Here is a 27,522-nt window from a genome sequence, read left to right on the forward strand (position 1 = left end):
TGGAGCCCCGCATCAGACTCGGTGCTGGGTGTGGAACCTGCTTGAGATTCTCTCTCTCCCTTGGCCCCTCCAACCTCCCTCCCCCTCTCTAAAAAAGAGAAAAAAACAAAAAACAAAACAAAACAAACAAAAAGCTACAAGGTAACAGTGGGTGCTGGGAATGTAATTACTTGAGCTGGAAATGGGCCAGGATATTAACCAGAGTGCCTAGGATCTTTTATTATGAAAAAAAATCATCAAATTCTCAAAGCTGAATTTCTTTTCTTCAATTATATTTTATCGTGGTTAGAACACTTAACATGAGCTCTACCCTTCTGCCACATTTTAGGTGTACGATACAGTGGCATACAACAGATCCCTAGAGTTGACTGAAACGTGATGTCCATTGATTAGTGACTCCTCATTTCCCGCTTCCTCAAGCCACCATTCCACCCTAAGTATTTTAGGTACCTCATATAAATGAATCATTCCGTATCTGTCATTCTGTAACTGGCTTATTTCACCTAGCATGATGTCCTCAGGGTTCATCCACTTTGTCACATATTGCCAAATTTCTTTCACTTTTAAGGCTGAATCGTATTCCATTGTATGCATACACCACATTCTCTTTATCCATTCATCTGTTGATGGGCGTTTCGGTTGTTTCCACATCTTGGCTGTCAAATCTGAATTTTCTAGGGGAACCACTAATAACATGTCAGGTGCCTTCTGCAAAAAGACTATGACTCCATCTTGGCTCAACAGGAAAAGTTCATCTTTCTACAACATCTCAACCCCCATCAGCTATTCAGGGGCCTCCTGAGCACTTGATGTTAATTCAAAGATGCATCGTCCTGCAGAGTCACCCTCCGGTGAACCCGGAGCTTCTCATCCAAGCTTTAATAAATGAGGGTGGCCAATACACTGCGCTTGCTTCTTTGTGGTTTTTCTTTCTTCTTCTTTCAGAATATTTTAATAATGAAAAGTATTGCATTCAGAATCAGAGCAACCTCGGTTCAAATTCTAGTTCTACCATTTTCTGACTGTGTGACTCAGCGTTATTTAAGCCTTCTGCGTTTCTTTCTCTTATTTCAAATGAGAAAAAAATGCCATTTTAAATAGTTATTTATCAATTGCTTATTATGTATAGGTTTTATCCTATCTTATCCTCTCTATAATTCTAAAAGATTGGTACTGTTATTAACCCATCTTAATGATGAGGGAACGGAGGCACAGAGGGTAAGGAATGTGCCGAGAACTTTATTCGGTCCTCACAATGGTTCAACAAGATGGTTCAACAAGATAGTATCTATCAGTGTTGTCACCTTAAAGATATGGAAACCAAGCACAGAAAGGTTCATTAATTTGCCCATACTCACACAGCTAGTATGTGGCAAGACCACGGCTGACCCAAGAGCCACCGAGGAAAAAGTGGGTGTGCAGAACACAGCACTATGCTTGTAACTCAGATGCGCCAAATATGAGGAAACGGGCACGACTGCCAGAGACAGATGCAGTCTCGGTGGCTCTCTTGGTAAGGAGGTGGTGTGTGGCTTAGGGGTGTGTTTATATGAGATACAAAATGTAAAACGGCACCTGAGTTTGGTTTTCAGAAAGGACATAAACCCTGAAATAGATAGTTTGGGTTTCATTCAGTTCTACTCCTTATCAACTGATGACATGGGGCAAATCACTTCATCTCTAAGCCCGGTTTTTTAAATTAAAATGTGGGTAATAATACACACAGTAATGTTGTAGGCATTATATATAAAAGATATACATGAACAAGTGCCAGTTACCATACCTGAGCCAAACAGATGCCTAACAAAGACTCTCCTCTTCACTGACACGCCCTTCATTTCTCCCTTTATTGGCTTTAAAGGTGAAAAAGAAATCCCATAGGCAAGCCTCGAAATCATACAGAACAGAAAACAGTTTTTACTTAACAGGCCAACCCATACCGATGAGCAGGCTGTACACTGCACAAGAGCACCCAGCCAAGGGAGCAAGGAGAGGCTGCAAAGTAACCCACACCCTGCTTGGAGAAAGGGTCCCCTTATTCTTCACACAAACAGAAGTGCTACTCTAAAAGTGCCAAGTCTGTGCATCTACACCACCCAAAAGTGTTTATATGAATTCAATTTTACTATACTATCAATATTAGTATACTATCTTCCCAGAAGTATTTGGGAAGCCAAAGGAATTCTCCAAGGAAACTGGGTTTTTTATTTTGCTAATTTATAAACTTTGATGAAGCCAGCTTGCAAATACTGGAGTGAATGGATCCTTGAAGCAGCCTCCAGCACACCTAATCAAGTTTTTCTTCATTGGATACAATTCAATGAGAAGAAGTATACCATAAATCATGGCTTTAGGTAAGAAAGACGTTTATTTTCATCAGGTTCTTACAAGTTCAGCATCACTAGATGAATAACATCCCTGCACAGAGCTAGATGGCAGACATTCATTCATCTTTTAATGAAGAAAAGGGAGTTTAAAGAAGAAAGCTTTGTATGATCTAGAAGAGAAGGGAGAAGAGACAAGAAACTAACCTTTTCAGCACATACTGTGGGTTGGACACGGTGCTAGGAAATATCAGAAAACTTCCCTAATACAATCCTCAAAATCAAAACCACAACCATTTGTTTAAAATATTGGAATGCTTCAAACGGGAGGTTGAGGATGGAAGAAAGAGACGCTGACTTCTCATTTTTTACCCTTCTGCAGTATTTTACTTTAATGTGTTTTACTTTAATTATGCTTGTAACTAGGTGTGACTGACATTATCACCAATTTAACAATGAGGAAACCAATACTCAACAATATCTGGCAATTTTCTTACAAGGTCACACGGCTAGAAAATGGATGGCTCTGGTACTTTTCTTTGAAAATAAAACCATCTTTGACAAAGGAGTTTGGGGGGAAAGGGGAGAGGAGGTCAAGAAGTTCTTTATGGGGACCTCTATTTTCTCACTAACACAGAATCTGGGGTGCCCAACAAGAAAAACAAGACTCAGATAGAATACTTGAAGAAAAGAATTTTTAAAAATGCAACCATCACGGGGCATAGGAAAGGAAGTTGAGTAGGGCCACAAAATGGATTGCTCAGCAAAGATGAGGGCCTGCTAAGATTGGAACTCATAAATTTGTAATGGAGCCAATCAGCACAATTATATAATTTTTGCCCATAGTGCTGGAGCGTCCAGAATCAGTTGATTCAGGATTGGCAAGACAGATATGGCGCTAAGCAAGGGCTTTAAAGTCTTGAGGGGACTTGCAGTTTAAAGGCAGGTAAGACAATGAGTCTGCCTTCCCTCCCTGAGAATGCACTTAAAATTAAAGCAAGTAAGATTAAAAGGAATAAAGCTATAGCAAAGGGGAAATTTCATGAAAACAGCAAGTGGGTAGGCGTTAGTTTGCGTGATGAGCAAATCCCACCTTGGAGAAGAGCCAGCCTGTCCCATGCACCCTCCACAAGGTTCTGAGCTTAAAGTCATCAGATGTGGCAGAAGCCGAAGGTGAGGATGAAGCTGAGGTTTGAGGGAGAGAAAACTGTACCAGTGGGCCCTTCCATTCTCATACTCACTCACCTCCACCCCCACGTCAGAGCCCAGACATTCTCCAGAAAGCTCTTCTCTAAAGAGACTGGAAGAAATTTAAAAAGCTAAGCTTCTACTCTAGATGTTGACAACTGAGAATAAAATTCCCTCATTTTTGTATGGGGGTGAGGGTGGGGCACATAACCCGAAAGGTGGTAGACTGAGTCTTATCAACCTGTAAAGCCGAGAATAGACAAACAGAAAAACTGACCTTTAACAACAAATGGCAAAATGTGAGGCATAAAAACAAAGTAAAGCAAAAAAATCTAATTATATACACAGATCTGAGAAGATATTACTCCTTAAAAGGATAAAAAATGTTACAAAAAAGGAATACTCAGAATACAACAAAGATAAAAGTTATTCTCAAAATTAAAAAAATTTACATAAAGAATAGAAAACAAAGTATGGAAGAATCTCTCATAGCAAAGACCATAGTAAATATGAGAGAAAAAACAACACATACAAGGCAACCAGTCTGTAAGTTCCAACATCGGATCAGCAGGAGTCCTGGTGAGCGCACAGAAAATGGAGAGAGTGAGTAAAGCTACAGCAGAAGAAAACTTCTCTGGGGTAAAGAAGACAGACGTGTTAGATTAAGATGGTTCAGAGGGTGCCTAATGTAATGAATGAACAAAGCCCTGGGCTAAGACATTCATTCATCCATTCCTTCCTTCACGCAACAAACATCCGGCATTGCTTCAGATGGTGGGGATGCAACTATTACGGAGACCACTATAGTAATTGTTCTTGACGAGCTCATATTTTAGAAACAGGAAGCATGAGCAGAGCAAATAATTAAACAAGGGAATTTCAGCTAGTGGTAAGTGCTATGAGGAGACTAAGGAGGAATGATGGGATAAAGAGGGGAGAGGGTGCCTGCGTGGCTCAGTCGTTTAAGCATCTGCCCTAGGCTCAGGTCATGATCCCAGGGTCCTGGGATCAAATCAGGCTCCCTGCTCAGTGGGGAGTCGGCCTCTCCCTCTGCCCCTCCCCCCACTCATGCATGCATGCGCGTATGCTCTCTCTCTCTCATAAAATAAATAAATAAATAAATCTTTAAAATAAATAAATAAATAAAATCTTTTTTGAAAAAAAGAAGAGTGGGCTCCCTTAGATTGGGCAGGAGGGGCAGCCTCTCAGAGAAAATAATGTTGGAAGGGCCTAGTCAAGACAAAATCAGAGGGGGAAGCATTCTTTTTGAAATTTCAGAATACCTTGAAAAAAAATATCCTAAAAATTTCCAAATAAAGTTGGCCACAGACAAATGAGAGCTAGGACTGGAGTTAAACTTCTTATCAGCAACATTAGATGCTAGAAGACAAAGCAATGGCTTCAAAGTTCTCAAGGCAATTTTTAACCTGTAATTCTATACCCACTCAAACTATCATTAAACGTGAGAGAAGAATAAAGACACTGATACACTGACAGGCTCAGAAAGTTTTACTCCCACATACTCTTTCCTCCAATGGTATCTGGGTATTTTTCTCCAGCAAAACAAGGAGTCAACAAATAAATAAACAAACAAACAAAAAATAGTGGATATAATTTAGATCTATGAAAGGAAGTTCCAGGATATAAATTATGCCTAGAGAGCAACTAGTCCAACTGAGGCAAGATTATGGAAAAAGAAGAATTCAATAGAACAAAGTATATGTTGAAAACTCAAAAAATATATGTGAGCATGGGGAAGGCCATTAGTCAGGGAAAGAACAGGCCTGTAGAACTCAAGGACAGACAACACAAGAAATAGGGTGCTCCAAATATGATACAAGTTTAAGCAGATTCCCATCCTCACCCTAGACAGTAGATGACTACTCTTTCTTCAACCTCTTCATTTTCTGGAGAAAATGAACCAAAGGGTATGGACTTCAGAGCATCACACATAAAGGAGCCCTATGGTGAGATGCTAGAATGGTGGCAGGGGAATTAGGCAAAAATCTACAGAATGAACAGAAGGACCCAGGCACTTTCCCACCACCACCCCACACTCCCAGCTCTAGAATGGCAGCAGGTAGGCTTACAATCCTGAACCCATCCCAACACAGCCGCAGCCAAGAGACAGGAGAATCCTGCTCCTGAGAAGCCAAAACACCCCAGAGGCAAGAGCTCGGGTTCTGACACCTAGCACCCCAATGAAAATGCCAGCTCCTGCCCTCCCATTACCGGATACTGAGATCCACCAATGACAAGCTCTGCCATCAGACACAGAGCACCTATCAGCCTTTTAAATTCACGTTCTTCAATAGGAAGAGAAAGCTAAGGAGCTCCAGAAATGTAAGGGAAACTTCCAACATAATCAAGACAGCAAAATAAATAGACAGCAGGTATTCAGAGGACATAGACAATTCGGGAAGGAAAAGAAATGCTCAATCATGTTGGAGAAGTAACAGAAGATTTCCACCCATGAAGCAACAGGACTAGGAGCAAGAAACAATCAAAAATCAAGAAAAAACAAAAAAATGTGGAAGCTAAAAATACAATATCCAAAATAAAGATTTAGCAGAAGACTGAAAAGATAAAGCTGAAGAAACCTTCCCAAAAAGTAGGACAAAAAAATGAGATAAAATAAGTGATAAAGAAGATGTAGCAGACCAATGAAGGAGAGAGAAGAGCAGAAGCAGTAAGAAAAAAAATAACAAAATTTCAATTAAAAAAAAACACCAAAAACGGAACTGAAGGACACAGTTTCCTGACAATAAGGCTAAGTGCTCGGGAGGGGGGGTGGGGAACAACAACAACCCATTCCAAAGTATATCATGGTGAAATTCAGGAATACCAGGAGTAAACTGGAAGCTCCTAGAAAGGAAAAAATGGGGCACCTACGAAAGACTGGCAAAAAGAAAGGCCAGATTTTCCACAATAGCGTGAAAAACCAGATGACAGTGGAGTAATAACTTCGAAATTCTGAGTGAAAATGATTCATCCAATCTAAAATTCTTTACCCAGTCAACTTGACAATCAAATATGATAGTTTTTTTTAAAGCTATTTCATGAAAAATCTTCAAAAACAAGAAAGGACAGCCCGTATAGCCTTCCTATAGCTACTGGAGGATGTGCTCTCACAAAATGAGGGAGAAGCCGAAAAAGAGGCACCCCCATAGCCCAGAGAACAAAAGCTCAATACAAAATTGAGGCACTGAAGTTCTGTCCAATGAGTAGATCCTAACAAATCCAAATGTACTCAGGAAATAATAAGTTATGGTTTTCATAACTCTCCAAGAAGAATTGTCCACCTTCTTTTAGAAAGGGTGTAGGAGGGGCGCCCGGGTGGCACAGCGGTTAGGCGTCTGCCTTCGGCTCAGGGCATGATCCCGGCATTATGGGATTGAGCCCCACATCAGGCTCCTCCGCTGTGAGCCTGCTTCTTCCTCTCCCACTTCCCCTGCTTGTGTTCCCTCTCTCACTGGCTGTCTCTATCTCTGTCAAATAAATAAATAAAATCTTAAAAAAAAAAGAAAGGGTGTAGGAAATCAATCCTCAGATCCACTGCTGGTGAAGGGGCAAATTAATACAACACCTGGGGAGTAAATATGGCCATATTCATTGCAACCTCATTTCTGGGAATTTATGCTATAAATACATGGCACACAGAAGTGATATATGCATGAGGTTATTTATTGCAGCATGATTTTTCATGATTTTTAATGGAAACTGCCTTTCAAATGGGGACTGATTAAATTACAAAATAGAATTAAATGGAATGTTACATGGCAGTTAAAAGGAGTGCTTACAGCAATGTCCACAACAGCCAAAACTATGGAAAGAGCCCAGATGTCCAGCAACAGATGAATGGATCAAGAAGATGTAGTATAGACAATGGAATATTACTCAGCCATCAAAAAAATGAAATCTTAACCATTTGCAACAACATGGATGGAACCAGAGGGTATTATACTAAGCAAAATAAGTCAATCAGAGAAAGACAATTACATGATTTCACTCATATGTGGAATTTAAGAAACAAAACAGAGGGTCATAGGGGAAGGGAGGAAAAAATAAAATAAGACAAAATCAGAGAGGGAGACAAACATGAGACTCTTAATCATAGGAAACGAACTGAGAGTTGCTGGAGGAGAGCGGGGTGGGGGGATGGAGTAACTGGGTGATGGGCATTAAGGAGGGCACGTGATGTAATGAGCACTGGGTGTTATACGCAACTGATGAATCACTGAACTCTACCTCTGAAACTAATATTATATATGTTAATTAATTAAATTTAAATAAAATAAAATTTAAAAAAAAAAGAGTGCTTAGGGCACTTGGGTGGCTGTTAGTTAAATGACTGCCTTTGGTTCAGGTCATGATCCTGGAGTTCCAGGATCGAGTCCCGCATCGGGCTCCCTGCTCATCAGGGAGTCTGCTTCTCCCTCCGACCCGACCGTCTCCCCTCTAATGTGCATGGGTGCGCACGCTCTCTCTCTCTCTCTCTCATAAATAAATAAAATCTTCTTAAAAAAAAAAGGAGTGTTTAAAGGCATGGACTCTGAATTGTTTGGGGTTAAGTTTGGATTAAGTTCTATGTAACATGCAGCACAGCCACCCTGGGTCACAAAATCCTCAATTTTCAAGGATTTTGTCAACTGTTTGTTTAGCACAGCCATTATTAAAAATTAAATTACAGAAACTTAAAATTAAACAAATATTATAAACAAAGAGAATAAATACTCAATTCATCACCTCCTAGTTATTTTACTGTACTGTTATCTATGTCTTGACTAGGCTGTTTAGGTCTAAATACCTGTATGAGAGAAATATTATATAATGGTACGTGACTGGGCATCTCCTCCCAGCTTGGTGTCCAGTATCTTCTCATTGTTAGCTTGAAATCAGCCATGGTGGGGATGTTTACACCTCTGAAATTAGCAAATGCTACAGATGGGAACTTTGTTCTTAGCCTTGTGTTATAGATTATCAGCATACCACCGGTATGTGTGTTCTGTACCTCAGTTTTGCCATCTGTAAAATCAAGGTAATAATAGTACCTACCTGATAGGGTTGTCCTGAGGATTAATGAGTTAATATATGTAAATCATTAGAAGAGTGTTGATATAAGGGTTAGCTATGCATTGTATTATTATTATTGGCACATAAAGATCTCCAAGTTATATTGTTAATATTTTTTTTAAGCTGGGAAAAGTATGTATGAATGCTACCTTCGGATATAGAACAGGGAAAATTTTAAATACATATTCATAGTTTCTTATAGAAAGAAGCCTTGGCAGAATGCACAAGAAATGAATCAAAGCGGTTACCTGATTTCTTTAACTGGAGAAATGAGGTGGAAGACTTGGGTAAGAGCAAGACTTTTCACTGTACACTGTATTTTCATTGAATTTTATGTTTCTAAACTATGTGAATGTATTGTCTATTCAAAATGTTGCATTCAAAAAAAAATTTCATTAACCCAACAAGCATTTCCTTCTCATCTGCTGTAACCAAAATACTATGGGAGGCATTCTGTGATCCTCGAAAGAGACATGGACAAAGGAGAGACCATGGCCCCTGTCCTTTACGCGTGTATGCTCCACCTGGGGAAGACGAAACGTGCACGGGAGACCCCTCCTCGAGAGGGGAACACTAGTCCGACCCTGGGGTACGAACACTGCAGGGCTTTGCACTTCATTCATGATTAGAATGACATGAAATGGCTCTTTCAAGATACTTACCCTGTTGTATAAGGGATGTTGATGCCTCCCAGATTAATACTTTCACACCCAACAATAAATAGTGTTGAAAAACAAAGTAAAGACACACCACTGCAGATCATGGCTAGTTTGGCAGATTCTCTTGCACCAAGTTTCAATTTCTTTATAATGTAGCCTCCCAGGACAATGCCAACACCAGCACTGGGGACAATAATAACACCTAGAGGGAAGAAGGGAAGGCCAGGATTAATTGAAATCACATATACTATAATTTGTTTTCCAATAACTCTGTTTCTACTTACTTATTAGTATTAAGGTAAAGAATAAAAAATACTGTAATCAATAAATCTTCAATGTGCATGATTTTATAGCATAATTTCTTTTCAAAGGACTCAAATCCAAAATGTAAAATAACTTTTATGGAGCAATAAAATAAAGACAAGCAATCCACTGAAAAAGTGAACAAAACTTGAATGGGCCCCTCACTAAAGAGGAAATCCAGCTGGCCCATAGATACATGAAGATGTTCACCCTCATTGCTAAGAGGGAAATCCAACTTAAAACCATAGTAAAATACTACTTTACACCATTTGTGTTGATATAAATTTGAAAGTCCAATACTACCATATGTTGGCAAAGATACAGAGCAATGGGCATTCTACACGGCTGGTCGGATGTAAATTGTGAGACCTACTTTGAGAAACAGTTTGCAATTATCTGGTAGAGTTGAAGATATACACATCCTATGACAGGTAATTTCTATTCCTGGATTACACCCTGAAGAAACTCAAGCACGTGGGGACCAAAAGAAGTGTACAAGAAATTTGAAGCATCATAATAGCCAAAAACTGGAAATAAACCAAATGTCCATTACTAGATACATTGCATGTTGTAAGTTCATATAACAAAATGCCACTATACAGCAATAAATACGAAGGGATATAACAACACACAAGCATGAGGACAGATCATACAAATATAATGTTCAACGAAAGCAGCCAAACAGAACAGAACACATGACATGATAGCATTTGTAAAAAGTTCAAGTGCAGGTAAAACTAAACAATTTGTTTAGGAATGCCTATCCAGGCAGTGCAATTATGAAGGAAACCCAGGAAGTAAGTGTCATAAACCCAAGATAGTAGGGGAATAGGTGGGGTCAGGAAAGGATACAGGGGCTCCTGGACTACTGAAAATACTCCATGCCATGACCTGGGTAATAGTTACACAAATGTTCACTTCATGATTATTCATTAGCTCTAAATCTTGATTAATGTATTTCTGTGTGCATTATATTTCACAGCTTTTTAAAAAACTAAAAAACAGTTATACTGCCTGCCCCAAGAACCTTATAATCTAAAACAGAATATATAAATTAGAGTACAATAAAACAATTACACAAAAGACAGGGGGAATACAGGGAAAAAAGCATCTGAACTTTCCCTGGGAGAAATCAAGGAGGGTTTCACAGAAGTAGCAGTATTTGTACTGAACAAAGAATGAAGAGAAAAATAAGGTGAAGACTGAAATGAGACAACTATGTCAGTAGAGATCTTGGCAAGAACAATGTTAAGGATGTTGTGAAGGATGAAACCAGACTGCAATGGTGGAGATGAGGATTTAGAGATTAGAATTCAAATTCTTTCTAGAATTTAGGCTATAAAAGGAAAAACGGGTATGGGTCTAGAGTAAGAGTGGAGTCAAGGCAGAGTTGGAGCTTGGGGAGTTCGTTTGCTAAGACAGGAGGGGACGATGCATATCTATATATGGACAAAAATAGACTGAAAAGGAGCAGGAGGTAGAATGTGGAGGGAAAAGGTTAATCTAATGCCAATGCAAGATTCTTGAGAAGTCAAGAGAATACGGAATTAATAGCACAGATAGTCAGACTAGCACTGGATGGGGAGAGAGAGAGAGATCCCTTCATTCAGGCTCGGAACAGGATAGGGGAGAATAGGGTGGGGGATAAATCAACAGGTGGGTGAGAGCTCCTCAAATCGTAGCTTTTCCGTTTGATTATTTTTCCCTTATTTTGCAAACACCGTGTAATGCATGCTATAGTAGAACACTGGAAAAGCACAGAGAAGTAAGAAGGAACAAGAATCCACTGTTCACATTCTGGCATATTTCACTCCAGTCTTTTTTCCATGCTTTTTTCCTTCAAGAATTGATAACATGCTATAAGTTTATATATATAGATAGATAGATATATCTCCTTGGTTTTTATTTCTGGGGCTTTTTTTTTTTCTGGATAACTGAAAACAAAAGTAACTCTTAGAGGAAAGGGATCTGGAGGACTTTAAATCTAGCCAAGGATTAGAATAATCATTGTAGGAAAGCAAAGTGAGCGCTAAATGAGAGTATGTAATAGGCTTTGCAAATGGACAGTCCAGTGGGTCCAGATGATACTAGGTTTCAGAAGCCTGCAGCTGCACCCGTGCGCACGGCTGAATGGTTTGCTCCAGCATGTTCAGCAACCCACGTCGAGGAGCAGAGAAGGATTAGATTAATCTAAAATCTGAGCTTTGCCGGGCAACCAGTGTTCATTTTGTAATCCTCACCAGAGTCCTGATTTTATAAAATCAGTGATGGCCTTTTTACAGATGACAGCTCTGAGAAGTGACTGGACCAAGAGTGCACACAAGGGAGAGAGAGGCTAAGGGAAACTGAGGTCTCTGATTCCCAGCCCAGCACTCTGTCCACATCACCACAGATGTCTCTTAGAACAAACAGGTTCTGAATCTTTAAGGTAAATTGACCAGAGCTCTGGGCTTAAATGAGCTGGTTAATGAAGTATCATGAGCATTAAGGAAAAGTACACATGTTATCTATCTGAATAAATAAGCAAAGTTTTACCTTCAAGGTGAAAGTGATACATCCATGAAATTCTTATTTCAAGTGAACAATTTACACTCTTCTAGACCCCCAGGGGAACAACAAAACAAATCTCCATGCTCATACCTCAAGTCTTAATTTAAAAGCAATATGATTTATTTGACTAAGCATCCAAATTGGTATTCAAAACAGGAAATTTGTCATCAGTAAATATGAGGTTATATCAAACAGAGTGAAGACCCCTTAAAATTTTCTCCTGATGTCCCCTCCCATCTAAATCTCCCTGCACTAACTAAACAGAAATTCTGACCATTCAGAGATCTCAGCTTAAGTAAGAGACCCAAATGTTCTGTTGTTAGAATATTAGGCATATGGGATGGTGCTGGGGAGGGAAATGGGGGACAACGGTAGCGCCTTCTCACTGCCCCTTCTGAAAGCCCCCAGCTCTGGGGAAACCAGATCATACAGAGCATGGAGAGGCTGGAAGTTGGTTTCCCACCCACGACCACACTGTTCTCTACTTCTTCCCAACCTCCCCACTGCCTTGTGGGGAGAGGGAAATACAGGCATCCCCTGCTTTTCCAAGTTCACATCACACCACTTCGCATTTATGGAAGACCTGTGTTCGCTAACTAAAAGAAACCCAAAGAGGATTTCATTTTTATGGGGGAAAAAAACCCTACATAGGTGACCAGTGAAAATAGCATTCAGCATTTGCTTTGCAGCAAGGGGTTACAGAGCCAGTGAGAGTGGCGTCGCCAAGCTCCTTCCCTGGCAACTACGCTCAGCTCAGCATCAGGCCCCACAGCTGTGAACTGTACTTTATCTTGATTTAGTCTGCGCTTCGTTAGGAAGATGTTCTAAAGGTATCAGAAAAGCGTAAGAGAAGTGGTTTCTTGAGTCTGGGAATGCTCAAAGTTTTTTTCCATATAAATTAATTGTAACTGCTTCTCCGCTTTATGCCATTTCAGCTTCTGAAAGGTTTCACTGGAACATTCAACTTTCAGGTAGCAAGGGAAGCCTGTAAATATCGAAGATGGGCTCCCCCGGCAGAAGCTGCCCACCTGCCACTCACCATGTCTGAGTTCAAATTCGCCTCACTGGCTGGTGCTCACCCCTTCCCTCAGTCCCCAGAGAGCACCCCTCCTACTGCCTCCACTCCTCTGAGCCTCTGCTCCCTATCCAGCCCCTTTCCCAGCCCTGGCAGGATGGTTCTGCAGTCCCTCAGTTTCTGTTCCTCGTGGTCTCTAGTGGCCAAGACATGGAGGGGACGCGTGGAATACAAAAGGATGGGTGGGGGGGAAAGCAGCAAGTGTGTTTGAGGGGAGAGGAGGAAGGACTGAATGTGGAAAGATGGAAATACCTGGACCAAGCCCAGGGACCCAGCCTCAGGTACAGGTGTTAGTGGATAGAAGCCAAAGCAATTGCAGATGTTTAAGAGACAAATGCAGGTGAGAGTGAGGGCCACATGGACAAATTTCCTGAGTTCGAATCTCAGCTCTGCCACCTACAAACCATGTGTCCTTGGACAAACTTCTGAATATTCCCAGGCCTTGGATTTTCTCATCTGTAAAATGTGGATAAGAATAGTATCTTCCTGAGGAGCCTGGTGGCTCAGTTGGTTAAGCGTCTGCCTTTGGTTCAGGTCACGATCCCAGGGTCCTGGGATCTAGCCACTTGTTGGGCTCCCTGCTCAGCAGAGAGTCTGCTTCTCCCTCTCCCTCCGCCCCTCATTTGTGCTTGCTCGGTCTCTCTAGTGCTCTCTCTCTCTCTCAAATAAATAAATAAAATCTTTAAAAAAATAGTATCTCCCTCATAGGATGTTAGGTTTAAATGAGTTAAGACATATACAGTGCTTAAAACAGGGGCACCTGTCTGGCTCAGTCAGAGGAACTACGACTCTTGATCTTGGTGTTCGTGAGTTCGAGCCCCATGCTGGGTGTAGAATTACTTAAATAAAAACTTTAAAAAAATAAAATAAAAAAAAATAAAGTGCTTAAAACAGTGTTTGACCCCATAGTATACAATTCATAAATGTTGGTGATCATCATTATCAGAAGTATGAACATTATTATCTGCCTAATATTAATGAGTGTAACATTTGCACAAATAAATATATTGGAATTGGGCAAAATTTCTATATGCTATTTTATCTATAGGATTGAACTTAAACTATTTCTAATGGTCCGACTAAACCTCTATGTGTTCTTTTTATATAACCTTTGTTTTATTTAGCTACTACGTATTCTTAAACACATAAACCTCTGTTAGCTATTTAGTGACTGTGTGTATCTTTCTGAATCTAAAGAACTCAGGCTGCATTGATTAACTATTGACAAAGTAGAGGATCCTGCTTTACTGCATAAAAGGTCTGTGAACATCCTACTGTTCTCCAGTTGGAAATCTTTTTATCAACTTATTTATCCAAGCAAATTGACATGTTAATTGTCCTACTTCCTCTCTTTCTCTTATATCAAACACTATTCCATAACATTCAATTTTGAAGGATTTTTTTCTTTTAAGATTTTATTTATTTATTTGACAGAGAGAGACAGCCAGCAAGAGAGGGAACACAAGCAGGGGGAGTGGGAGGGGAAGAAGCAGGCTCCCAGCAGAGGAGCCTGATGTGGGGCTCGATCCCAGAACGCCGGGATCACGCCCTGGGCCAAAGGCAGACGCTTAAGGACTGAACCACCCAGGCGCCCCCAATTTTGAAGTTTTTACTCTGAGTTGCAATACTGCTTGCCTTTATAATGTATAGCTTATGAAGCCAAAAGGTCTTTATGAAAAATGATATTCACTGAGTTACCAAATATTAAAGCTACTGATGGAATTATTCTTCTCTATTCTAGTTTTTGTCAATATGTAGAAATGATCTGTACTGAAAATAGACACATAAAGCATACCTCTGTTTAATGCATGACTTGGGACACACAAAAAAACTTGAACTGAAAAAGGGGAGAATGAGATTAGGTGACCTACTCATCTTCAAGAATGTTCTAGGCTCAGGGAAGGGAACTTCCATCATGCCACTATTGCTATTGTTAAGAACAGTAATTTGCTTTCATGGTATCCAGGGCTGACCCTGTCATGAGGCCTGCCACTGTCCGTTGTGTTTACCTCTTTTTTTCCTGCTAGACTGTAAAGTTGTTGGCAGGGACTATATCTTTATTATGTCCATAACTTTCTAGCACTTACCAGGACCTGGAAATACATGGATGAAAGAGCAAACTTTGTTATTTAGAATTTATTATATAAAAACTTCAAATGACATTCATTTCAGTTTTCAATTATTCCTGAACTAGGCTATATCTTATTTTACAAAGAGGAAATCTAAAATCTAACTTGGGACTCAAATAAGGGGCTAATATCAGTTTAAAACTGGCAGGCACTAAATGATGCCTGCAAAATTTCACTGTTACCAAATTCTGAATTGAACATTATTAGCAAAAATTTAACTGCCAAGCCACTAAAGGTGACCAAGCATGTAATGTCAATAGCCCTCTGAGAACTCTTTTCTATCGTGAAGTCACAGTGGTGCAGAATGTGGTGAACTAATAGATGTCCTCAGTGCTCTTTTCTCTAAATGCACCGATCCTTTCTATGTATCTCACATCCGAAGTTTTCTTTCGTTAAATTGAAAAAGAAATGACTTGCAAACATAAGACTACGGATCAGTCAGTAAGAAAGTGATTGTAAGCTACTATGACTTTGAAGTTCTGCTGCTACCTACGGAAAGGTAGCTGGGCATGGGGGAGGGAGGAGAAAGCAGGATGGGCATCTGGAAGAGAAAGAAGTCTGGTCGGGTTCATTCTCTTTCATTCACTCTCCCTTTCTCCCTCTCTCCCTCTCTTTTTACAGAGAGACACACACACACATAGACACACACACATAGGTGTAAACTATACGCCACGCGCTCTGACGTATAGTATCCCATCTCATTCTCAGAATTGTAGGGATTTTGAGTTGCTTTGAAACAGAACATGTCTTAAAATCAAAAGTATCTTAACCTTGTGTTGTAATTTAATTAAAAGCATCTTCCTTTCATAATAACTCAAAATCATGGTGCATCTTACAATCTGTGGTGTCTTAGATTGGAAGGAATATAGCTTCTTTGCACATCACAGATGAGGAAATATCTAATGAGTGATAGAGCAGGGAAACAAACTCAAATTCATTGAACTTTCCCAAAGACTATGCTTCTAATCTTATAATACAAAATAAATCTTTTTCCTACCACCTAGAGTACATTATTTTACTCTTTTAAGCTTCTACTTTTCCTTGCAAACATTTTCTTATAAGAAATAAATATCAAGGGGGTGCCTGGGTGGCGCAGTCATTAAGCGTCTGCCTTTGGCTCAGGGTGTGATCCTAGCGTTCTGGGATCGAGCCCCACATCAGGCTCCTCTGCTAGGAGCCTGCTTCTTCCTCTCCCACTCCCCCTGCCTGTGTTCCCTCTCTCACTGGCTGTCTCCCTCTGTCAAATAAATAAATAAAATCTTAAAAAAGAAAAGAAAAGAAAAGAAAATAGTTAAAAAAAAAAAGAAATAAATATCAAGGAATAAAAGACTAAAAGGGGAATAAAAGAGAATATTTTAAAAATGCAAACCTTGAGGCCAGCAAATTTTAAAGCGCTCTGAGAATATAAGCATACATTTTCACAAACTATACATAAATCCACAATGTATCACACAAGCACAATACATCTCTTTCTCTTTCATATCTCAATATCACCCCTGTGAAAAATGTCAGAAATCCCTTCACAAACTATGATTAGGTGTATCATTACAATGAATGTATTTATATTCATATATATATATAATCTCTTTTATAATTCAGTGGCTGTTTTAAGGCAGAGAACAGACTGTTTTTCATTAAATCCACAATATTTCATAGCATAACAGCTAGTCAAATTATAAAGTAGGGGTAGCAAAGCATCAAACCACGTCCTGTTTGGCTGAATTAGGAAAAGCAGCCCATGTGCATTGAACTGAATAGCCACAGTTCCTGAAGAGAAGCCTATGGGCCGGATGGAAGAATCTGTAAGAAGTTCTTTTAAGAATTCTCCTGAGGCAGAGAAGCTGGCAGGGTAGCTAGCCTTACACAAGGCTGCTGCAGACAGGCTGCTCAGGTCCTGCCCCTCTGTAGCTTCGGTTAGAGGACGAGGTGCCAGAAGCAGACCTCTCCGACCACAGCTTCCTCTTCAAGTACCTGGCGGCAGCCACAGTGTGGCTCAGATGCGACCGCTCTCAGCCAACCAATAGAGAATGTTCTGAAACTTCTAGCATGGCCTTGCTGAAATTACCAATAAAGGCTTTCAATGGGATGCACGCTTCTACAAGCCTCCATCTCCATGACTTCATCATGGAGATATCAATATAAAGCTCATATTTAACTCCTACTAAGGCAGAAGGGGCTCATTCACCCACAGTAACACTTTCTTCAACTCTGCCAACACAGGGACACTCTGTATAGTAACTGGAGGGAAATATGAGATTCCCGATCTCGGGGATTCAAGGTCTCGGGAGCACTGACTGAAGGAAAGGTAATAAGAAGGTACATTCAGGAGAGAAAACAACCACACTTTTCATTTCAGGTTTTTGCAAAGCTCCGGCTTGGATAATACATGAAAGTGAATGCCAAGCTGCGTCATGAAAGGGAGTCAAAAATAAAATCAAATTAATATTTCATCTTTTATGGCTTAGAAACCTAAGTGTTTTCTGCATCTAGGCAATAAAACCGCAGAGGGCAAAAACAACTTGAAATGATGAAATGCAAAAATCAGATGTTTACTTCCATTTTTCACCGGCTCTGGGCAACTTAACGGCCAAACAGCGAAAGCTCGAACCAAATTACTGCAGAGGAGGAAAAAGCCTCTTGTAGAGGAAATTTCACAGGAGAATAATAAAATCTTGGTAACTTTTTCAGTTATCAAAATAAGCCTCGAGCAAAGACCTTGGTGTTAAGTTACTGCACTTAGTTTCCGTTCACAGAGGCAAAGCCTACAGATGGGTTGGTGCCAAATGCAAACCCTCTTCGGAGGCCCTGCGGGCAAGATCCATTTTCTGTCAGCAGTTTTCAACTTCTCCCCTTTCCATTGTTGTCCAAATCCAGCGGCTCTCTCGGAGCTTTCCCATTGAGATAGTTGATCGTCATTACACCCACTAATAGCTGAGCTACAAAAACCTGACAAAGCTATCCCTCCCCTGAGAGAAGCAAGCAGATTTTTAAAACTCTACTTATCTGAAATTTTGAGACAAACTTCTAAATACCGAACCATACTTGTTAGAGGACCCTTGCCCCCCAGGGGCCAAGTGGAGATTTGCTCCTTAGATACCGTTTAATTCTACCAATTTCTTGAGGAGGACCAGGACAGCCATTTAATAAACACAGTCAACTCACTAATCTGAATATCCTGTTCCTCTTTTTCTTTTCTTTATTTACAGCTTCATTGAGCTATAATTAACATACCATGCAATTCATCTCCTTAAGCGTACAATTCAATAATTTTCAGTATATTCCCAGAGATATACAACCAAACTCAAAATCGCTGTTAGAACGTTTTCATCCCCCCCAAAAGAAATTCTGTATGCAATAGCTATCGCACCCATTTCCTCCCTCAGTCCTAGACAACCACTAGTCTATTTTCAGTCTCTATGGATTGGCCTATGCTAGCTGTTTCATATAAATGGAGTCATACAATACACCTGTCTGGCTTCTGACGCTTAGCATAATGTTTTCAAGGTTCATCCATATTGTAGCATGTATCAGTACTTCATTCTTATTTATGGCCAAATAATCCATTGTACTGATGTATCACATTTGATTTATCCATTCATTAATCGATGGGCATTTGGGTTGTTCCTATTTTGGGCTATTATGAATAATGTTGCTATGAATATTCATGCTCAAGTTTTTATGCAGACATATGTTTCATTTCTCCTGGATACATGCCTAGAAATGGAATTTCTGGATCATATGGTGACTCTGGTTTGAGGAAGTGCCAAACTGTTTTCCAAAGTGGGTACACCATTTGACAATTCTACCAGCAGTGTGTGAGAGTGCCAGTTTCTTCTAATCTTCAATTGTTAATATCACAGATAATATTTGATTATAGTCATCTGAGTGGGTTTAAAGTCATATTTCATTGTGGTTTTGATTTGCATTTCCCTGATAACTAATGAGGTTGAACATCTTTACATGTGGCCATTTGTGTATCTTCTTTGGAGAACTGTCTATTCAGACAGATCCTTTGCCCATGTTTCAATCAGCTTATTTTTCTTGTATTATTGAGTTGTATGAATTCTTTATATATTCTAGATACAAGTCCCTTATTGGATATATATATTTTGCCAATATTTTCCCCCATTCTGTGGATTGTCTTTTACTTTTTTGATAGTGTCCTTTGATGTACAGAAGTTTTCCATTTTGATGAAATACAATTTACCCTATTTTTTCCTTTGGTTGTATTGTCTAATCCAAGGTTACAAAGATTTATGCTATGTTTATTTCTAAGAGTATTATAATTTTAGCTTTTACATTAAGACCTTTGATCCATTTTGAGTTAATTTTTATATATGGTGTGAGGTAAGGGTCCAACCTCATTCTTCTGCATGTGCCAGTTGTTCCAGCACCAGTTTCTGAAAAGCCTATTCTTTTCTCATTGAATGGTCTTGGCATCCTTGTCCAAAATTAGTTGATCATAGATGTATGGGTTTGCTTCTGGACTCTCAATTCTATTCAATTGATATTTATGTTTGCTTTAAATCAGTACCATACTGTCTTGATTATTGTTGCTTTTTATTAAGTTTTGGAATCAAGAAGGCTTCGTCCTCCAACTTGTCTTTATCAAGATTGTTTTGGCTATTCTGGGTTGCTTGCATTCCAAATGAATTTGCTGAATTCTATAAAGAAGCCAGCTGGAATTTTGATGGGAATTATGTTGAAACTACCTAGGGAGTACAGCCACCTTAATAACATTAAGTGGTCTGATTCATGAACATGAGATTTCTTTCTGTTTTTTTTTTTTTTAGATTTTCTTTAAATTTTAAATAATATTTTATGGTTTTTCAGATATAAGTTTTGTACTTCTTTTATTAAATTTATTCCTAAGTATTAAATTCTTTCACACTAGTGTAAATGGAATTGTTTCCTTAATTTCATTTTTTAATTGGTCATTGCTAGTGTATAGAAATACTACTGATTTTTGCATGTTAATCTCATATCTTCCAACTTTGCTGAACTCATTTACTACTTTGCTGAATTCTAATACCTTCTAGTGGATTCCTTAGGATCCTTTCTATACAAGATCACATAATCTATGAATAGAGATAATTTTACATCTTTCTTTTCATCTGAATGCCTTTTATTTCACTCTCTTACTTAATTGCCCTGGCTAGAATCTCCAGTGCAAAGATGAATGGAAGTGGCAAGAACAGACATCTTTGTCTTGTTCCTGATCTTAGGGAGAAAGCATCTAGTTTCTCATAAGTATGATATTAGCTGTGGGTTTCTTGCAGATGCCTTTTTTTTTAAGATTTTATTTTTATTTATTTATTTGACAGGGATAGAGATACCCAGCAAGAGAGGGAACACAAGCAGGGGGGTGGGAGAGGAAGAAGCAGGCTCCCAGTGGAGGAGCCTGATGTGGGGCTCGATCCCAGAACGCCGGGATCACGCCCTGAGCCAAAGGCAGACGCTTAATGCCTGCGCCACCCAGGCGCCCCTCTTGCAGATGCCTTTTAATTCATCATCTTAACTTTAAATCATTTAATAGTAGTTGAGCTAAAATTCATGTTTGTATTATTTTAAAATGTGTTGTTGGGGTGCCTGGGTGGCACAGTTGGTTAAGCTTCTTTGTTTTGGCTTAGGTTGTGATCTCAGGTTTGTAAGATCAAGCCCCACTACGAGCTCTGCACTCAGCGTGGAGTCTGCTTAAGACTCTCTCTCCCTCTCCCTCTGCCCTTTCCCCCCGCTCTCTCTCCCTCTCTCTCAAATAAATAAAATCCTTAAAAATATATATAAAATAAAAAGTATGACTTTCAAAACACTTACAAAATATACAATTTTTAAGATATATTTAACTTAAGAAAACACTTATTGAACATCTACTGTATGTGGGGCTCTGTACTAGGCTCTGTAGATAAATAGTGCATAAAGCTGACAAAAATTCCTGCCCACGTTGAATTTACAAAATACTGTGGGAAAAACAGTTAATAAAAATAAACCAATAACTATGCAAATCTTACTGAATGTTAGAAGGTGAAAGTATTACAGAGAAAAAGGTTGAACCTAGCAAGGAAAATCAAGAGTTCAAGGAGAGGAGTTATTTTTAAATGGGGTATACTGGGTAAGGTCTCACTGATGATGGACCATTGAGTAAAATCTTGGAGGAGAGGGAATGCAGCATGTACAGGGACTACATGACAACCTAATTACACACTGTTTTCAACTATCCACTGAAGTACATTTACTGAGAGCCAAGATTACTAAAGGTCACAACATTTTATAACAAAGAAAATTCAAAAATTAATCAACCTGCCTTGTTTTCTGAATGAGATAGTTTAAACCAAAAACCTAAGAATTCTGAGCAAGGCAGTGACAGTTAAAATGGAAAACTTAATCAGTATGATATATTCTGTACTTTTTACCTAATTCCACCAGGTAATAATATCCACAAAATAAGTTTTATGAATAGAAACATACTCTACTAATCTAATGGTCTGAGCAGCTTTGAAGGACACCAAACGTACTGTTTATCAGAACTTAGGTTTCAGAAATCCATAAATTAATCAACTTTTTTAAAGGAGGCCTTGGGTAGAAAGCACTAGAAAACAAACAGATGACATGGTTCTCATGTGCCTTCCTAATGCAATGACAAATACCACCAACTGATTCATCTTTAAGTCTCTCAGTAAAACACCAATAGTCTCTTTTGCTTATTGTTCAGATCTTACCTACTCTTAGTTTTGAATAATAAAATCACACATTTGCAAATAAAACTTCTTTAAGGAAGATGCTAACATTATCTTGAAAAGTGAAAAGAGGGGCGCCTGGGTGGCTCAGTCGGTTAAGCAACCAACTCTTGGTTTTGACTCAGTTCATGATCTCAGGGTCACGAGATCCAGCCTTGCGGTGGGCTCCGAGCTCAGCACACGGTCTGCTTGAGATTCTTGCCCTCTCCTTCTCCCTCTGCCCCTTCCCCTGCTCCCCTCTCTCTATGTAAAATAAATAAATAAATAAAATCTTTTAAAAAAAGAAAAAAGCTAAAAAAATACGAAAATGCAATCGATATTTTAAACTTCACCCCAAATGGCATGTGAACCAGCAAAAGAAAAATGACAGTGTAGCAAAAGTCAATGCAATGTACCTCCCAACTAATAGCTATGGGCCCCTCTCACAGTGATGGTCACTGGTTCACTATCAAATCCAGGTATTACACTGCAGGGTGGGGGGCTTCACCAGGAGCAAAGGTAGCCCTTTATCTTTTTACATTTTTATTTTCACCAAAATGAAGGCAATGCAAGACAGCTGCCTAATAAAGTAGATTTTTCCTCAAAGCTGGAGAGGAGTCCCTGACATCTTAGACAACTGGGCTGGAACTGAAAGCAACCACTGTAAGATGGGGAAGTGGACAGAATAAAAAAGAAGGCAATTTAACAGGTGTAACTCAAGTTTCAACCTGTCAGAGCAAGAAAGAACTTTGTGTTTTACTAACATGTTTTAGTAACTAACATGTTTACAAACATTTTCAAAATTATTCCTACATTATATGAAATTGTTTGGGTTTCTTATTTGTTTGTTATCATAGAATCACAGAATTTGGGAGCTTTGACAGAAATTGCTACTGATTCCCTGATAACTACCCTTCCTTCTTCTAGAAATACCAATAGTTTCCTATTGGTGGCAAGTTTTATTTATTTATTTATTTTTATAAAAGACCAGCTCGTAAATATTTTCTACTCTATGGGCCAGACAGTGCCTGTTACAATTACTGTCGTGGTGCTAAAGTAGTCACAGTCAAAAACAACAAGAAAAACAACAACAACAACAACAACAACACAGGGAGCAGCCTGCATTTGACCCAAGACTCCTATTCTGAAGTAATAGCATGGCTTATGGCTGTCTGGAATACAGACTACATTTCCCAGACTTCCTTGCAACTGGATGTGGCCATGTGGTAAGTTCTGGCCACTGTGAGGTAAACAAAAGTAGTATGTCCATCCATGCTTTTCTTCCCCTCTCCTACGACCCTGCTGTTATGAATGTAGAGTTGATAGCTAGAGCTCTCCTTTGGACCAGGAGGACAAGAGTCCAGATGGAGCAGAAATTGGAAATGGTCTCAGTGACTGCAGTCACTATACCAACCCTCAGCTGCCTATGTCCAGATTTTTTTCTGTGTGTGTGAAAGTGAAATAAAAATCAATTTTGCTTAAATTTCTGTTATTTTGAGTCTCTGATAGTCTTTGAAAAGTTTAATCCTAACTTAATACAGGAGCTCAGAGATCATCTCTTCAACTCCCTCATTTTATAGATGACAAAGGAGAGAGAGAAGATGCATGACCTGGACGGATGGCTTGTAAATGCCGAAGCAAGGCCTAAGCTTGTTTGATTCTAAATGCAATGCCTTTTCTGAATTTGTATGAGGCTAACACTCCCATAAATACACATTTAAATTACAAAGGTTTGGGCGCCTGGGTGGCTCAGTTGGTTAAGTGTCTGCCTTCAGCTCAGGTCATGATCCCAGGGTCCTGGGATTGAGTCCCACATCGGGCTCCTTGCTCAGTGGGGAGCCCGCTTCTCCCTCTGCCTGCCAGTCCCCCTGCTTGTGCTTTCTTTCTCTTTCTCTCTGACAAATACATAATTAAAAAAAAAAAAATAGTTCCCATATTTTCTAATTGCCTGTTGCTCTAAAAATTCCTCTACCAGAGACAAAGTTCTCTATAACACGAAACTTTTGCAAACTATTTCTTCTATTTTATTTCTGCTATTAATTATATTATTTCCTCTTTTATTCATCTTCATATACATTGTAATGCCCATCAGAGTAGTTTGTTAAATGGTAGGCACTCAAAAACTACTCAGTGAACTCAGGGAATGGACCACTCTCCCTAGGTCATGATCCTAAGACAGGCTGGGAGCACATACCATAAAACAAAATCCTCCCCAGGGCAGATATTTTATCTGAACACAAAAGTTCTACTGACACCTTTTTTCTGAGATTCTTGGGAATCTGATCTAAAGACAAACAAGATTTATCTTTTACTAGTTGTCAGCACTGAAAATGTGCCTGATGCTTCTATGGTACTTGAGAAAACTTGTAAAGTTTTCTTTCTTAAACATTTTAAACATGTTTAAAGAAACATGTTTAAGAAACAATTTAAACATTCTCCCTAAAAGTCTTCAATTAACCTGCAGAACGTTTTGCTTAGCAAAGTTAAGGCTGATGACTCTGTCCAATATAGATAGATAGATAGATAGATAGATAGATAGATAGATAGATAGATGATAGATGATAGATAGATAGATAGATTTTATATATATACTGATATATATATATATATATATAAAACTGTCAATTTGTACATATATGTGTGTGTGTGTATGCGTGTGTAAAATCTTAAAATCTTGTAACTATAACTACCAACACATTGATTACATGAGTAACTATCTCGGAGAGCAAGGCTTCAATAGGAACAAAGAAGAACTTGTAATGTCATGAATACAGATGTTCTATTGGAAAATCTATGGATATTTATTTATACAGCTGTCTTACTCTACTTTGTTACTGAATAATTCCACCAAGTTCAATTTCATTTCCACAAGGGGAGTATTTACATAGAATATATTTCAAACAAATTGAAGGAAGATGTTACAAAACAATATTGAACTACTCAATATAAAACAATGATACACAAATTGTTCCTTGCACAGGTAAGAGAAGTATGCACCTATAATGTTTCTAAATATCCACTTTAGTCAAAACGCCAGCACAAATTAAACTCACATTTATTGTAAATACAGATATAAAAAAGTTTAATACGATGACTTGAAAACATTAACTATTGGTAACAAACCCAAATAACCCCATATTTCACCTTCTAACCAATGAAAAGATGCCACAAGGGGAAGTTGAGCCTGACAGCCAAGCACATTTTCTGTAGTCCATCATGAGATGGTTCAGGTTACAAAAGGACATTACTTCAACTTCTGATAATGTTTAAGCCCCTGTTTTACTGTTTAGTTGAAAAGAGTAAGGTACTTCCTTGCCTGTGTGCTAATAACCATATCCTGGCCATGCTCAAGGGCTAAGATCGTCTTTGATTCTGGATGTGATTTTTAGGACAGAAAGCATCTCTGAGGAAATGATAGACGGTGGCATGAGCTGGGAGTCAGAATGGGTCATGTCTAGCCCCGGGATGTCATACCTGTGGGGCCAAGAATCCTTCAATTACAGCTTCCACCTCTACTTATCTATCTATAAAACTGGGATAATATTATACTCTGTGCCCTCCCTTCCTCATCTCTTTCCATTATAGTCCTGATTCTCCTGTCCTTTTATAGAGGATGGAATATTTGAGGAGGAGAGAGGAAAGCCAAGGTCATTCTCATTAATATTTATGTTGTTCTTTACACTTCGGTATTTTTTTAAATTTTTACTTAAGTATAGTTGACACACAGTGTGACATTAGTTTTAAGTGTACGACTTAGTGATTTGGCAAGTTTATACATTATGCTATGTCTACCACAAGAGTGGCTACCATCTGTCCCGTTACAATGCCATTACAATATCATTAACTGTACTCCTTAGCCTGTGCCTTTTATTTAATAAGTAATTTTTAAACTTTTTAAAACTTCAACGACCCCATAAAATGGATATGATTACATCATTTCACAGCTAGTAAAACTGAGGCCAAAGAAATTCGTTAACTCACGCAAAGTTACACAGCTATTAAGTGGCAGAGGCAGATCTTGAACCCAGACCCTCTGACTCCAATATTGGATTCTTTCTCTTATAACGTAAGGACCCACTACAAAGCATTTGGGGATGACCTCACTTTAGCAGGGTATGGACCTGCCAAAATGGGATCATGCCTGGTAAAAAGTTCCTGAGTTCTCAAAAGGAGAATAATTAATCATCAAGCTACCTTACTCCTTGATAGTCCTTCCAAAAAAAAGCAAAAAGGGTAGCAATTCAACCTCAGTTCGATCACACACAACAAAAGAGAAAAAGAAAGAGAAAAAAATATTTTTATTATATAAAATCATACATATATATAATTATACATATATATTCATACATACATATGTGTGTATATATATAATATATGTATGATTTTAACTGCAAGGAAATACATCTTACATATACCTTACATATACCAAAGCAAAACAGTAAGACATTGACTAACTTGAATGTCTAGAAAAAGAAGTTGCTCTCAAAAATCAGAGGATTTTACAGGGTTGGAAGGGGGGCGGTAGAGCAGAGAGATGGTGGGATGTTTGTTAGTTGATCTTTGAAGAAAGGTTGTCTAATTCAATCCTTCATTCAAAGAGAGGACTGAGGGCCAGAGAAATTAATATTTACAGTCATTCATTCATCAAATCTATTGGGTGTAGCAGCAGAAAAGCTCTTACATCTGCTCCAGACATTTCACTCTCTCCCCTGGGTTTTCAGTCCTTTTCAAAAGCTCCCTAATCTTCCTCAACTTTTATACATAAATAAATCCCGCTCTGTGAACGAAATGTATTATTTTTGATGGCTAAGGCTCTCAAGGGGCCTCTGGGTCATTCTGAACATCAGTGATCATGAAGGGGCGATGAATGTAGATACAGAAATGTGGAGAAAACTGGACTGAATGTCCTCTGAGCCCAGAAAACCCCTTATAAGTGATGTCTGCCCTCATTTTTCTCTGTTTACGCACACACACGTGGGTGTGCATGGCAAACAAATCCCAGACGTAAGGACTAGTAATCATCAAAGATAAGTGAAATAAACATTTCATTTAACGGAGAGATTTGGTCTCTGACATTTCACTGCACCGTGCTCACATATATGAAATTAAAATACTTAAAATGTCTTTTCCCTCACTAGGAGTTGTGAAAAATAGACATATTTGAGGTTGAACAATAAATGGAGAATAAATCAGAGATATCGAGATTTACCCCTAGCTTGACACTGATTCAGCTGAAATCGGTTTCATGTTTCACACGTTACACTTGGAAAGCAATTGTACTTCATAACTTCTATTGCATCTCTAAGGCTCCCTCAGTTCAGATGAAATCATCCCTCAGCCGACCACATCAGAATCAAATCTCTTGCCTTCTCTTTCATTTTCCCACTACTGTTAGTCACACTTTGTATCTCTCTTTTTACTCTTTGAATCCATTTCCCCCAGATAACCCCTGCTATTAATGCTTCCACCTGCCCTAAGTCCTGCCTTCACGCTTCTGCCTTAGATGGC

General features: G+C 39.0%; 1 protein-coding gene across 1 annotated transcript in view; it reads right to left on the minus strand.

Annotated features, from left to right (window-relative positions):
- SLCO5A1 (solute carrier organic anion transporter family member 5A1) overlaps positions 1-27,522 on the minus strand; it is a 129,260-nt gene that overhangs the window by 13,440 nt on the left and 88,298 nt on the right. The window contains exon 5 of the mRNA XM_008710779.2: positions 9,248-9,446. Within this exon, the coding sequence (XP_008709001.1) occupies positions 9,248-9,446 (199 nt within the window). The remainder of the gene's footprint in view (positions 1-9,247; positions 9,447-27,522) is intronic.

This window comes from Ursus maritimus, unplaced genomic scaffold (assembly GCF_017311325.1).
Source record: "Ursus maritimus isolate PB19 unplaced genomic scaffold, ASM1731132v1 scaffold_9, whole genome shotgun sequence".
Lineage (NCBI taxonomy): Eukaryota > Metazoa > Chordata > Mammalia > Carnivora > Ursidae > Ursus > Ursus maritimus.